At 53.4% G+C, this 13,503-nt stretch overlaps 7 protein-coding genes across 7 annotated transcripts; 2 read left to right on the forward strand and 5 right to left on the reverse strand.

The window, feature by feature from the left end:
- Positions 1-429: 429 nt before the first annotated feature.
- J4E90_003823 (uncharacterized protein) lies at positions 430-4,032 on the reverse strand (the record flags this gene model as incomplete). The annotated part of the gene is made up of 5 exons (XM_051433390.1): positions 430-855; positions 915-1,397; positions 1,450-2,259; positions 2,309-2,568; positions 2,616-4,032. The coding sequence occupies 5 exons, from the start codon at positions 4,030-4,032 to the stop codon at positions 430-432; spliced, it is 3,396 nt and encodes a 1,131-aa protein (XP_051293288.1).
- A 649-nt stretch (positions 4,033-4,681) lies between these two features.
- J4E90_003824 (uncharacterized protein) lies at positions 4,682-6,127 on the reverse strand (the record flags this gene model as incomplete). Its single annotated transcript, XM_051433391.1, has 4 exons — positions 4,682-5,430; positions 5,480-5,936; positions 5,986-6,044; positions 6,091-6,127. 4 exons carry the CDS (start codon positions 6,125-6,127, stop codon positions 4,682-4,684), a joined length of 1,302 nt encoding a protein of 433 aa, XP_051293289.1.
- A 305-nt stretch (positions 6,128-6,432) lies between these two features.
- On the forward strand, positions 6,433-8,088 carry J4E90_003825 (uncharacterized protein; the record flags this gene model as incomplete). The annotated part of the gene is made up of 1 exon (XM_051433392.1): positions 6,433-8,088. The coding sequence occupies one exon, from the start codon at positions 6,433-6,435 to the stop codon at positions 8,086-8,088; it is 1,656 nt and encodes a 551-aa protein (XP_051293290.1).
- Positions 8,089-8,286: 198 nt separating this feature from the next.
- On the reverse strand, positions 8,287-9,434 carry J4E90_003826 (uncharacterized protein; the record flags this gene model as incomplete). Its single annotated transcript, XM_051433393.1, has 2 exons — positions 8,287-9,323; positions 9,410-9,434. 2 exons carry the CDS (start codon positions 9,432-9,434, stop codon positions 8,287-8,289), a joined length of 1,062 nt encoding a protein of 353 aa, XP_051293291.1.
- Positions 9,435-9,673: 239 nt separating this feature from the next.
- Positions 9,674-10,358, reverse strand: J4E90_003827 (uncharacterized protein; the record flags this gene model as incomplete). Its single annotated transcript, XM_051433394.1, has 2 exons — positions 9,674-10,215; positions 10,274-10,358. 2 exons carry the CDS (start codon positions 10,356-10,358, stop codon positions 9,674-9,676), a joined length of 627 nt encoding a protein of 208 aa, XP_051293292.1.
- Positions 10,359-10,611: 253 nt separating this feature from the next.
- On the forward strand, positions 10,612-11,418 carry J4E90_003828 (uncharacterized protein; the record flags this gene model as incomplete). Its single annotated transcript, XM_051433395.1, has 1 exon — positions 10,612-11,418. One exon carries the CDS (start codon positions 10,612-10,614, stop codon positions 11,416-11,418), a length of 807 nt encoding a protein of 268 aa, XP_051293293.1.
- Positions 11,419-11,664: 246 nt separating this feature from the next.
- Positions 11,665-13,412, reverse strand: J4E90_003829 (uncharacterized protein; the record flags this gene model as incomplete). The annotated part of the gene is made up of 2 exons (XM_051433396.1): positions 11,665-13,296; positions 13,344-13,412. 2 exons carry the CDS (start codon positions 13,410-13,412, stop codon positions 11,665-11,667), a joined length of 1,701 nt encoding a protein of 566 aa, XP_051293294.1.
- Positions 13,413-13,503: the final 91 nt, after the last annotated feature.

A 13,503-nucleotide genomic window follows, 5' to 3' on the forward strand; every position in this document is an offset into this window, starting at 1 on the left:
TGCCCAAGCGACCCACCTGACTTAGTCGTTTCCAAGGAGGAGATCCACTGTGCACGTGACTTTGCGAGCGGACCAATGAGAATGCGCGAGGCTTATATGTGCGTGTCCTAAAATGGCATCCACGCATGGCTTGTGGCGTTGCAGGACCTGTTTACCGCTGACAGTGACCATGGAATACACGCGGATGCGGTTACGGTGAAGGACTCCCCTGAAATCCGTGGCGTCAACTGCACACGAGCCAATGACATGACGATACGAGAGTAATGTTGATGCAAACCAATCTAGTCTATTGTAAGGAGTGTACGAAGCGAAGACGCAGGACAAAAAAAAGTAAAGCAAACGCAATACAACGGAAAAAACGGCCAGCCTAACCCCGCCATCGCGTCAGTACCATCCGAAAGTGCCACTGAGGTGCCGCCTGGCAACCACCTACATCCAAAACATAGTGTTGTCCAGCGCCTTATTCCAAGGATTCTTCCGCTCCGCATCCGTCCCAGTCCATTTCCCCCAAACCTTCGCTGCCTCCTCCAATGCCCATTTCTTACACTCTTTCGCAACTTCATCCTTGTGCAACAGCTCCATGATTTCTTCTCCCCTAGTCTTTGCTGGCCAGACTCCGGTAGCCGTCTTGGTCTGTTCCTTGATTGGCTTGTATATCGACTTTCTGATCTTGCGTTGGTGGTCCTCCAGATCAGTCTTCTTCTTCTTGAGCTCTTCAGCTACGTCGGTGTCGCCGTTGAGGAAGGAGCGCAGGTAGATTCTGCCGCGTTCGCAGAGGCGGTCGGCGTAGTATGCGGGTGGAGCGTAGGAGACGCCGCAGCTGGCGCGGACGTAAGTGTATGAGAGTTGGTGGGTCTGGTGTGCGTTAGTAGCGATTCTTGTGAAGATATATGGGTGTGCAGTTGATAACTTACGAAAGTAGCCAGTTCTGCCACGTCCCAATCGGCATCGTCTTGGACGACGAAGTAGTGCGCTGGTTTCGTGGTTCCTTGTAGGCCGCTGTGAGACTGGAGGAAGAACTCTTTGAAGTACGGAGATGTAACTGATGTGTCGATGACGGTGCCTGGCTTGCAGTTTCCACCTTTGCCTTCCTTGTCTTCTTCTTTCGTAGGATAGAAGCGTGTGTGGTGACGTTTGGTAACGACAATCGAGGTGAGTTTCAAGTCCCCTTTCCACTTCTTCTCTTTCTTGACTCTCTCGAAAGCGCTCTTGATGGCGCGCACTTCTTGCTCAACGACCTTGCCGAATTGACCTTCGCTCACTCCGTCTCGGTAGTAAATCATCCTTGTAGGTAGCTTCAGTCGTGGTTTGGGTGTAGGGGCGTTCTTGGGCTTTATAGGGTAGTCGTAGTAGGCTCGTAGACGCTCCACTGTCATCGATTCGACCTCTTGAATGATCTGTCAGGGTTAGCGAAAGCGATGCGAGTTGGTGAAGGTCTCTTTTGCTTACCTCGCGGTCTGTCCTATCCGGGTTTTGGAGGCGCATGGATCCAAGGAACTTGCCACCAAAATCGTCCACGGACCCAACAAGCGCGGCAATGGAAGGGCAACCATCGATGGAGACTAGCGATGGATGTGTGACGTCGGCACCAAGAAGCATGGTATCCTTGAGTCGATGTTGAAGCGACTGCTCGAAGTGTGCCACGCTATCACCAGCTGAGTGGTTGATGCCTTCGCATTTCAGGTTGACCTTCATCATGACGTTGCCGAGGTATTGTTCAACCTTTGCAGCATCTGCGAAGACTTTGGGTTCAGTGATGCACACCGCGTGGAGTCCAAATTCGCGGTCCGCTAGATCCTTGAAGAACTGATAGGCCTGTCTGTCTGGCTTTGGGAGCAAGAGAACAACGATCTTCTTGCGTCCCTCGTTGAATGTCTCCTTGACGTACCGGAGAGCTTGATGTAGCTGGTCAAATTCGAAGTTCAGCAAGTCTCGTCGTGTTACCAAAAACTTGCTGTCCTTGTTGTTGCCGCCAATATTGTACCGTTGCAGTACCTCTTTCAAAGTTGCTTGGAGAGTAATGGTCTCTGATGTGGTAAGCAGATACACCTGAACACCAGCACTGACCGTAGGGCCGGACTCGAGAAATTCGCAATCCTTTAATGTCCAACGGGGTGTTTCGCCAGATTTGCCTTTGCCCACGTGTTCGATGTAGAGATCTTTCTTCTTATTAGCACCGTATATGATGGAAGGATAACGCATAGTGGTGCTGTCGATGTTCAGAAGTTTGGGAACGATGGTAAGGGGTTGACAATCAGCCTAGGATAAGGTTAGTCGGGATAGCAGGACGTATTAGTTCTTGACTTACTAATGTCACGCTGTCTGAACCAAGAGCTTGCTTGATCTTGAGAAAGTCAAAGACGTTATCGATCAGTGGAACGCCCTCTTTAGGTGTCAGGGCCGCTCGCTTCAGCATAGTGTCGGTAAGGTGGTCAGGGACAGGGCGACGATAGATCTGGTGGCGAAGAATCTGAAGTTTACCAGCAGCAAACCACTCTTTGTCGCTTGGAATACCAAGATTGATACCGGGAAGGGCGCCTGTTTCGTCTTTGAACTCTTTGGGGTAGGCTAACGTGGTTAACACACCGTCAAAATAGTAGAAAGGTATAGCTTACCCTCTTTCAAGTACTTCAGTACTTCTTTTTTCTTCGTACTTCCGTCGGGCATCTTCTTATCGAACTTAAGATCTTTGAGGGGAGTCTCTCTACTTGTACCCGAGACAGTCTTTTCTCGTCCTGAGACATCGTTCCAGTCTCGTTGACGATCTTTCGGGTCCTTTCCGCGGCCGTATCTAATCTCGACTCGTAGAGCATTGAGTGCCGCCCACCTAGTCCTCTCGTTGGAAAAGGTCTCGGTATCTTTGAGGAACTCGTCGACAGTCTGGGAGCGATAGAAAGCACTGGTTCCATAGTTGACATTGAGAACGATGCCAGCTTGGAGAGGCTTGATGGTGTAGAAATATCCTTGCATTGTCATAAGAGATGGTGAGAGATACTGTTTTCTGCCAGTGACGAAGAACTTGTTTGCGCCGATGCGTATGACCTCGTCAGTGTTCAAGCTCTTTGATATTAGAATATTCAGGGCTTTGACCTCGACGCTGGAGTCCCAGAGATGAGGCTTGTCCATGTGACCGCCAACATACTCGCGCAGCTTGCTGAAGTCGAGTTCACGAAGAAGCTTCAACTTAAGCTCGCGTTCTACGTTAGTGCCGTCGCGACGTCCGTCCGGTATCTTGTGAGGGCCAGTAAATCTCTCGTCGTCTTTTTTATCATGCAGTTTCTTCCAGGAGATGATAGTGGATATGTTGTCCGTAGCGAGAGAATCTTTGTTTTTACGCAAAACGTCCACACTGTCGATCATGGTACGAACGAGCTTTTCCAGCTTCTTTTTGTTCTGTCCTACAGGAAGATCAAGGATTTGGTATTCGTAGAAGATCGTCTTCTCATCGATGCCAATCTTGAAGAAGATCGTCGTGACCTTAGTCTTGACAGCATCAGTGATAGTACCACAGGAGCCTTTCTGCGGAGGATATTGCGACAGTATTCTTGACTCGCCCCTTTTCAGAGCTTCCTCCTTCTGATCAACTGCCTGAAGTGCCTCGTTTTTCTCTTCCTCGGTAACGTCGGGTTCGGTTTGCGCGGCTTGTGTCGGGGCTTGGGTTTGTCCCTTTTGCTCTTCTGCCGGCTCGGAGGAGTCTGGAACCTGGTCGGCCGGTGCCTCCTGCTCTGGGGGAGCAATGGGCTGTTCGGAAGTACGTGAGGGAATGCTACCGCGCTGTTGTAGTACTTTGATGTAACCTTTCGCGTAAGCGACACTTTTCTGAGGCGTGATGTTTTTGTTGATCCAGGCCATAGACGATACTGGGGTGTTTATTTTCGGGCAAAGCCAAGCGTGCGCTTTGCCATCCTTCTCGGAGTGCCGCTCTCCACACAAGATGCATGGGTCATCGTCCATGTGATCTTCGATTAGTCTTAGCTGTTCTGGCTGGAGTAGGTCTTCAGGCTTCGCCGTCGCTTTCTTTTTCGGAGCCATGCTGAAGGTAGAGCTTTGTATTTTGGTCGGAGAAACTCTAACTATTGAATGCTGAGGGTAAAGAAGATTGACCAAGGCCGATGTGCTCGAGCGATACCGAAGCATATGGAGCGAGTGGTGCTGTTCATATATCCATTTTAGTTCTGCTTGCTCTGTTGACTCAAGCATTGGCCAAATGCTTGTTGTTGTTCGCGATGTGATTGGAAAGTGCCACAATCATGTATCAAGCATGTCTCGTTGACTACGATCGGCCTCCACAGTGCTATGAGACATAGTTGCCTGGAGTGTGCCAGCGTTGTGCTCATTCTGTAAGCAGTTTTACTGCGACATCAACGGTTATTCAAGACAGTGAGTGGTGTTGGAACGCGTTTTGAGGGGTGTGAAATTCCACGAACCTGGTGACAATTCGCTCTTGCCGTCTAGAGCTCTTTCGGAACGGATCGTTTGTTTCAGCGCTAGATACGGAAAGGGCAAAGAAGAAGCTGTACAATCAGCTTTCGCATGATGCTGCAGAAAGAAAAATGTATAAGCCCTATCGGCCATGCAAGCCAATCTATGACCGCGACGGCTCCGCGCGTGTATAAATACGGAATGAACGTCGCCCTCCCAACGCCAAGACATGCATTCGTCAATCATACCATGCGACTCTCTACTGTGTCGCGCATTGAGGACCCTCAGCCTCCTCGTCATCGTCTTCCCACTCAGCGCCGCCTGCGCGTGGGTCTCCGCTGCCAGCACCGTAGTCCTCCATGTCGGCGTCCCATTCGACGTCTACCTCTTCCACCTCTTCGTGCTTCTCTTCCGGCTTGTCGTCCTTTGGTAGCGCATCCCTGAGCTTCTGTACCGCAGCGTCGTTCTTCAGCCAGCCGTCCTCGGGGAATTCGACGTCGACTACTAGGTAGAGATCGCCACGAGCGTCGCTGCGCTTGATAGGCATACCCTCGCCTTCAATCTTGAGGATTTGTCCTGGTCTCAGGACATTGCCGTCTGGTTGTTGTACGTTGAGCTTGAGACCCCGTCCGTCGAGATGAGTGATGACTACGCGATTGAAGCCTGTGAGAGCCTCCACCAAGCTGACCTTCAACTCAGCCCTCAGATCTGCGCCTGCGCGCTCGAAGACGTCATGTGGCGTCTCTGTAAGCGTGAAGATGATGTCGCCTGGCTCTTGATCGGGTACTTGATCTGCTTCTCCTGCAAGCACTATGCGCTCGCCCTGTCGCGCACCGCGGGGAATGTAAAGTTCGAGGACGTTCCTGGTCTCCACAACCTTCTTTCCCTTGCACTTCTTACAGCGATGCTTCTCGGGAATAACTTGGCCAGAACCTGAACAGTTGCCGCAGGGAACGGTCTCTTGGGTGACGAGGCCGGGGCCGACCTGACGGAGGACTTGCTTGGCACCTAGAATAGTCAGTATGTCTGGATGATGCGAGATGAAAGAGCGACGTACCGCGTCCGTTACAGACAGCACAAGAGTTGCTCTTAGCGCCCTGCTTTCCTCCGCTGCCCTTGCACATGTTGCAGATGATGTTCTTGGTGCTGGAGAACTTGGTCGTCTTGCCCTTGTACAGCTCCTCCAGGCTGACCTCGTACTCCTGCTCTACCGATCGTCCTTTCCGTGGCACGTTTCGTCCACCGGGCATGCCTCCCATGCCGCCCATTCCAGGCATTCCGCCAAATCCGCCCATTCCGCCGAACATTTGCGCAAAGATGTCGTCGATGTCCGGGCCTTCGCCGCCCATACCGCCTCGGGACGGGTCGAAGGCAGCCATGCCGTGGGTGTCGTACATGTGTCGCTTGTCATCGTCGGAGAGGATCTCGTAGGCTTGTTTCGCGGCCTTGAAGCGAGTCTCGGCCTCTGCGCGGTCATCTTCTGCGACCTTGTCGGGGTGATGTGCTAGCGCAGCCTGTCCAAGTCAGAATGGGGTCGCCCTTGCGTTGTTGTTGCTCACGAACCTTGTGGTATGCCTTCTTGATCTCGATCTTGCTCGCGCCCTTTTCGATCTCGAGGACCTCTGTTCGCATTAGCAATGTTCCAAATGAATAGACGAGTATACTAACCGTAGAGGTCGATTTCTTCATCCACTGGAGGTGACATCGTGTTAGTGAGAGTCGTGTCGTAGTAGACTGGAGGTACAAACTTTTGTGTTGTTGTTGGGTTGAGCGTGGGTAATTGGGAAGCAGACAAACTGGTCCAAAGTATGTACAAGAATAAAGCGAGATACAGCGACGTAAAGGGCCTCGTCCAGTGGGAGTGAAGGCAACAAAGTTTCTCCAGATTTGTCGATCGCAGGCAGGTAATGCGGGCCAAATTGTTAGCAGGCGGCGCCCCCACTAACGTCGAATCCCTGCACGTCATTTTCACCCGCGAACTCGAACCCTTTGCGTCGCATCAACACCGCCATGTCGTTTTCCTTACTCCGCCCACAACTGTCGCAGTACACGTGCCGGTCATGTCTACTTCGCCTCTCACGCGCTTCGCGACGTCCGATCTCTTCGAACACCTACCACATCAAAGAGAATAGTGCTAAAGCCGATGCAAAAGCCGCCGTACCAACATCTCCCGCACGGACGCGTTTTGCGCCTTCGCCAACCGGCTACCTCCATCTTGGGTCACTCCGGACAGCGCTGTTCAATTACCTCCTCGCGAAACGGACAGGCGGCCAGTTCTTACTCCGGATAGAAGATACAGACCAGAAACGCACAATACCCGACGCTGAGCAGCGACTGTTCGACGATCTACGATGGGCAGGACTGCAGTGGGATGAAGGGCCAGAGGTTGGAGGCCCGTATGGACCGTATAAGCAGTCAGAGAGGAGCGCGATATACAGGGAATATGCGCATCAATTACTGGAATCAGGCCACGCATACCGCTGCTTCTGTTCTTCCGAGCGCTTGAACGCGTTGGCGGAACACAGACACAAGCTCGGCATCGCAACCGACTACGACCGCACATGCGCCCCGCCCGCGATATCCAAGGAAGAAAGTGACGAAAGAGCGCACAAGGGCGAGGCGCACACCATACGTCTCAAAGTCCCAGACCAGTACCCGACATACAAGGACCGCATCTATGGCACCTTCAGGCCGCTCAAGAGACGCGGCCATGTCACCGAATCCGCATACGAAGACCCAATTCTGCTCAAATCCGACGGCCTTCCTACATACCATCTCGCGAACGTAGTAGACGACCACCTCATGAAGATCACCCACGTAATCCGAGGGAGCGAATGGATGCCCAGCACCCCCAAGCACATCGCCATGTACCAAGCCTTCGGGTGGACACCCCCAGAGTTCGCCCACGTCGGCCTGCTCGTCGACGAGAACGGCAACAAGCTCAGCAAGCGAAACTTCGACACCGACATCACCGCCTTCAAAGAGATGGAAATCTTTCCCGAGACCCTCACCAACTTCGCCGCACTGCTCGGCTGGAGCCACAAAGAAAAGAGCGATGTCATGGACCTGAAGACACTAATCGATAACTTCAGCCTCAAATTCACAAAAGGCAACACGACCGTCACATTCGGAAAGATGCAATTCCTCCAACGCAAACACGCCCTGCAACGCGCATCAGCCGGCGGCCCCGCCCTCGAAGAAATGGTCCGCAACGTCTCCCGCCTCCTCACCTCCCCCGACTCCCCCTACCAAGAATGGAAGTCCGTGATCGGAAGCCCCTTCCCCGACGACTACATCCGATCCATCATAACCGCCGACGCAGAAAACTACACAAACGCGAACGAGTTCCTGTACCGCAACTCCTTCTTCTTCACCCCTCTCCGTCCGTTTGATAAGCAACCGCCCATGTCGACGACTTCCGATATACCCATGCGCGCACAGATGCTAGCGCAGATTGAAGAGAAGGACTGGAACAAGGACAATTTGATGCAGAAGGTGCATGAGATGATTGATGGGAGGCCTGAGGGGAAGAAGGGGGCGAAGGATGTGTATCATTATCTGAGGAAGACGATTACGGGGCAGGAGCAGGGCGTGCGGTTGTACGATATCTTTGTGATCCTGGGTCGGACGGAGACGTTGAAGAGACTGGGGCTGTTGGTCAATTAGAAGAATGTATAATTGCGCAAGTGTAACGATAGTGTATAAGAAACGAGGTCATGAATATACATGTTAGTTAATTTTCTTGCATTGCTACGATGAACTCGTTGACTTCAATTCGTGATATCATCCCACCCTGATCTATTCATTTACGCCCTTGAACGCCTTGCCATGCCATGCTTTCCACAGTTGACCACGTTGTCATGTCTAGGAAGTCTCCATCTCAACCTCTTGGCTCTTAACCTCCCCGCCATCCGCAAGACCAAAGACCTTATCCTTGACCTTCGCCGCTAGCAGTCCCATGTCCTCTTCACGAGCAATCTTGCTTCCCGCCGCACCCAGCTTGGTCAACTGGTTCTTGCTCTCGTTGTTCGTTGCGTATCCCGCTCCGCCCTTGAAACGCTTGCTGGCGTTGTTCTCCTGCTGCATTTTGCGGGCGAGGTCGGAGATCTGCTTGGTGCCGTAGTCGCGGTTGGAGATGAGGGGCGATGAGGAGAGTGTTTGTACCCAGTACTTGTTCCATAGCGCTTCTAGCAACTTGGCGTCAAGCGAAGACTTGTAGTGCGAGACTTCCAGGGAATAGTAGTGGTTGGCATGTGCACCGAAATCCTCAATCTTGCCGAGCGGAATAGTCTCGAAGCCATCGCTCTCTGCGCCGCTCACGTTCTTGGAGCCGCCACCCGCTTTCGCTTGGTTCTCTACGTACTCTGTGGAGTATGTACGGAAGGCGCCGATCTCGACTTTACCCGCGGAGACGGTTCGGTCGGGGTCGATAACGATGGCGCAGAAAGGGTCCTGGAACATTTGCTGCGTCTTCTGTGTGTTGACGTCGATACCTGAAAGCCAGCAGCCATAGCCGGGATGTGAGTGGTACCAGCCGACGGCATTCTCCATCTGGCCTTGTTCTCGTGCGCGCTGCAGGAACTCTACCATGTACTCGTTTGCCTCGTCTTGTGCGTTGACTCGTGTCTCTGTTCCTTCCACTGGTAACCGGAATGCGTCGGTAACGACGAATGTATGTGCTTCAATCTTGCCTAGCATTAGGCCCATGACTTCGATTGAGCCGCCCGAGCGCGCGTGCATAACCATCTTGAGGAGTGCGATGGCCGAGATGCGGACGGAGGTGAAGTAGTTGGGGTCGGTTCGCCATGGGTGCGCGTCGTTGATGGCTTTCTGTGCGGAGGCTGAGTAGTTGTAGAGGGCGTCTTTGCTGGGGTCAACGAGCTTGACGGAGTTCTCGAGCTCTGGGATGTTTGTTAGCCATGCGACAGATGCGGGGTATCGTGGCGCAGAAATGGATATGCCATGATAATAGCAGGCCTAATCTTACCCCAGGTCTTCAATGCGGTCCCCATGGTTGAAGACAGCGTAGGTTTGTTTGGGTGAGTTTGGTGTTTTGGTGGGGAGGCGAGGGAGCTGTATGCTTGCGGCGGGGAGCTCTAGCGCCAAGAGATACAAGGCATCAGCGAGCAAGCGGGCAGTCCACGGGAGGATGAGATGAAGTGAAAGCAGTCTATTGCGCTAAATGCTGAGATTCATATCGCATATGTCCAACAAAAGAGAATAACTGTGACGCCAGGGTGGTCCATCATCGCTACTTCTTCCGCCGCGACTGATCTTCCCACCCCGACTTCTCATTCATTCTCCGCGCCTCATCCTCCATCTTCTTGACCCATCGCTTCGTCAGCTCCTCGTTCTCCTTGCGTAGCTTCTCCTTTTCCTGCTCCGCCATGTTGAGTTGCAGGTTCAGCGCGACCATCTCATCGTGCACTTCCTCCACAAGTCTCCCCTTGCCCTTGAGCTCCTCTGCCCTGTCCTTGCCCCGCCTTTCCAGTGCTGTTCGCGCCTTCTCCAGTTGTTCTATGCGCTGCTTCTGTTGTGTGTCCGAGGCTTTGAGGGCGCTGAGCTCAGCAGTCAAAGTACTAAGTTGCGTTTCGAGATCACCGCGCGTGCGCTGAGTGATGGCAAGTTCGGAGCGGAGTTGCGCGACAGCGGACGGAGAGGATGCATCGGTTGTCGCTGCGCCTTTGCCCTTTGACGGGATGGCTTTGGTAGATGCGCTGGCTGGGGGTGTGGGCTCCTCCGCGGAGGATGTCTGGGTTGAAAGCTGTGCAGTATTGTCGGCGAGCCTGGTATCTATGGACATCAGCATCTTCTCGTAGCACTGCGCGTCTCGCGTAGGCAGATAACATACAGGCGTTGATGTACTGCTCATGCGCCTTCTCTCTCGCGTCACGCGCATCAAGTGCAGACAAATATTCCGCCAGAGAACTACTCATGGCGGCAGGTAAGGTTGCGCGAGATCAAATAATGTACAAGTTGTCTCTATCGCTATCATGGTGGTTTGCTACGTAGCAGGCTGAAGATGGTCACCATGGACGATTGCGGAGGTCGTCACTGCTCCGATTCGACTCGACCCCTGCTAGCGTCGATCTCGGGAAGCTTCGGTCTTGAATATCGCATGTTGCAGCAACAAAGTCAAACTTCTCTCCCGTTCAATTGAATTTCACGATCTACCGTCAGTTCCTCAAGATGCCGCCAACGCACATCTCCGGCACCTCACGAGCCCTCTACCGTGTCTTCATCGCTCCAAACCTACGCAACACAACTTCCATCCCACTTCTCTACGCCCCAGCATTTGCGCCGACATCGTCGCCCACATCCCTCTCCTCGTCCACACCCAGTCTCACGAGCCGGACCTCCACCCGCGGCATAAAGTACACAAAAGACACACGCCGCCATGCCATCTCCGACTACTACGTCATCGACAGCGCCATCGAAGCCGACATCATCAATCTCGTAGACGAAGAGGGCGTTTTCCACAACAACGTCCCACTCGACGAGGCGCTGACAAGTTTCAACAAAGTCACCCACCACCTCGTACAAATGACCCCAGGAAAATACGACGAAGATGGAAACCTAGACCCGAACAGCCTACCAACATGCCGCGTCATTTCCAAAATCGATCTCCGCGCACAACACCAGAAGAAACTCGAGACGCTCCGACGGCAAGCCAAGGGCCAGGGCACAGGACCTGCTGCAAAATCCTTAGAACTGAACTGGGCGATAGCGGCGGGCGACCTGAAGCACAGGCTGGTGGCTATGAAGAAGTTTCTGAAGGAGGGGCGCAAAGTCGAGGTTACACTCGGGCCGAAGAAACATGGCAGAAAGGCGACAGAGCAAGAAGCGAATGCGGTTTTCAAGGCAATCGAGAACGCGGTGGCGGATTGTAAGGGAGCTCGGGAGACTAAGAGGGAGGGAGAAGTTGGCGGAATTATGACGGTTATGTATGAAGGTAAGAAGGTGGAGAAGAAGGAGGGCGATGATGAGGCGGCTTGAGAGAACGTTGAGATGAGATGGACAAGCAAACCTAGGGAAACCCTCGCCACGTGCTCTTGAGGCGAATGCCGAGCCGCGGATGATTGGGACGTGGGCCGAAGATGCAAGAAGAAGGTATGGTAAGGGAAAAGCACGTGAGCATTTTCCGTGCCATGTAGTATACTGTACAACACAACCCACCTACACGTGGTGCAATGATTCATGAACATCTATAGATACACTGTACAGTAAACACGATCAAAACTTTCATATCCTCTTCTCCTCCTTGACCGGCTCAGCCCTCGTCTCAAACCCAGTCGCAGCATCAACCTCTGGCATCTCGTCCTCAACAGCCTCGAGCTCCGCAGTCTCGGCAGCTACCTCCGCCCTCTTAGCCTCGAGTACCTGCTCACATACCCTCATCTCTTCCCTCGTCTTCTTCTGGCCAACAACATCGCGCTTGAGCGTAGCGACAGTGTTCTTTTGCCTGGCTACTTCAAGCTTAGCCTCCAGAATCAACAGCTCAGCGTCCGAGACATAAGTCCTCTGATCACTAGCTAGTTCAAGCTGCTCATCCGCGCTCGCTTCATTGCCGGCTAGACGCAAGGCTGCAGAGCGGTGCTCGTGGATTTGGGCTGCGAGCAGTGCGGCTTCGTACTCTACCTCGTGTTTCTGCACTTCGAGCTCACGGACCTCGATCATGAGTTCTTCAGATTTTACGGGCGAGGTTTCTAGAGTACCGCCGGGCCCGGCGAGATCTTGCTTTGTGTTGATTTGGTAGGTTAACATCTGCAGACGAGGGAAGGATTCAGTGTTGGCGTCGTTGAGGTAGTCGGCGAAAGAGTGGCCGGTCCTTTCAGCGAATTGCAGTTCTTTGGCTTCGGCGAGGAGGTTGTAGGCGGATACGGTAAGCTCGTTGCGCTTGGGTCCTTGGGGGAGAGACTCGGCGTAGGCGTAGCGGGTTCCTGCTACGTTCTCGTAGATGTCAGCGCGGATGGTGTCCTTTTCCTTGGGGTCGGAGAGGGAGAGTTCGCGGAATTCTTCCCAGCCGATGGTCGATTCGAGCTCCGTGGGTGGCGATGATCGTATGAGGCTCTTATGCCAGGGCTGGAGAGCCTTGTGTGTGAGGTCTTCCTCGTGGGAGAGGAGTATGTTGTGCAGGGCGTCGCGCTCGATGATGACGCGGGACAGCTCGAGAAGGTTCTTGACGTCGATTTCTTCCCATGTGAGTGTTTGCTCGCCGCGATCCATCTCCGCCAACGCTTGCTCTAGTAAGGGTCGCTCTTCTAGTGTTACCATCAAGCTCCTGCCCCTGCCCAGCAACTTCTCGTGGTACTTGAGGGTGTCACCTAGTAATCTCACAGACGGGCTCTCAATCTCCATTGCGTTGTCCACGATGATCAGCTCGCCTTTTCGGAACCGGTATGACAGTGCTGTCCGCCATGCGAGGTCGTAGATCTTCTTGGGCAGCTCAGTTGCGAAGTCGCGAGGCTTAGGACCAAATGCGACACCTCCACCTCTCAGCATGGGCGACTTTTTGTCTCCCAGACGAGCGCGACCCGTTCCCTTTTGCGGTCTAACCTTCCTGCGGGAACCTCTGACTTCATACCTAGTCTTGGTAGAAGCAGTACCTAACCTTGTACTATCGCCCTCGTAAACGACCGCGCGGTGTAATATGTCTCGTCGGGTGGGTAGGTAGAGATGGTTTGCAGGGTATTGTTCGAATCGGAGCGGTTCGAGGGAGGGGAATCGGTGGATGGTCGCCAGCACAGACTGCTCTTCAAAAGGTTTGACGGGCACATACCCGGATCCGGATTTGGGAGTGCTTATAGAAGCTAGTGTCGCCTGAGAGGGCGCAGACGTGGTGATTGAGCGGGTGGTGGGTGGGCATAGAGATTTCTTGACGACGTTAGCATGTCGCATACAGTGACGGCGAGGCAACATACGGCACAGCGCGTGCATAGCGCATTTGGCCGCACCGACAGCCTTCTCAATTGGTGTGTGGCGCCACGCATGGGCGCGGATATCCTCGTGGAAGCCATGCCGGTCGTCGTGGTGCAATTGTTCCAGTCGTCGGAGTTGAAGGCGGAGGTCCTACGAAAAGCG

This window comes from Alternaria incomplexa (genome assembly GCF_024043165.1).
Source record: "Alternaria incomplexa strain BMP 0042 chromosome Unknown scaffold_4, whole genome shotgun sequence".
Classification (NCBI taxonomy): domain Eukaryota; kingdom Fungi; phylum Ascomycota; class Dothideomycetes; order Pleosporales; family Pleosporaceae; genus Alternaria; species Alternaria incomplexa.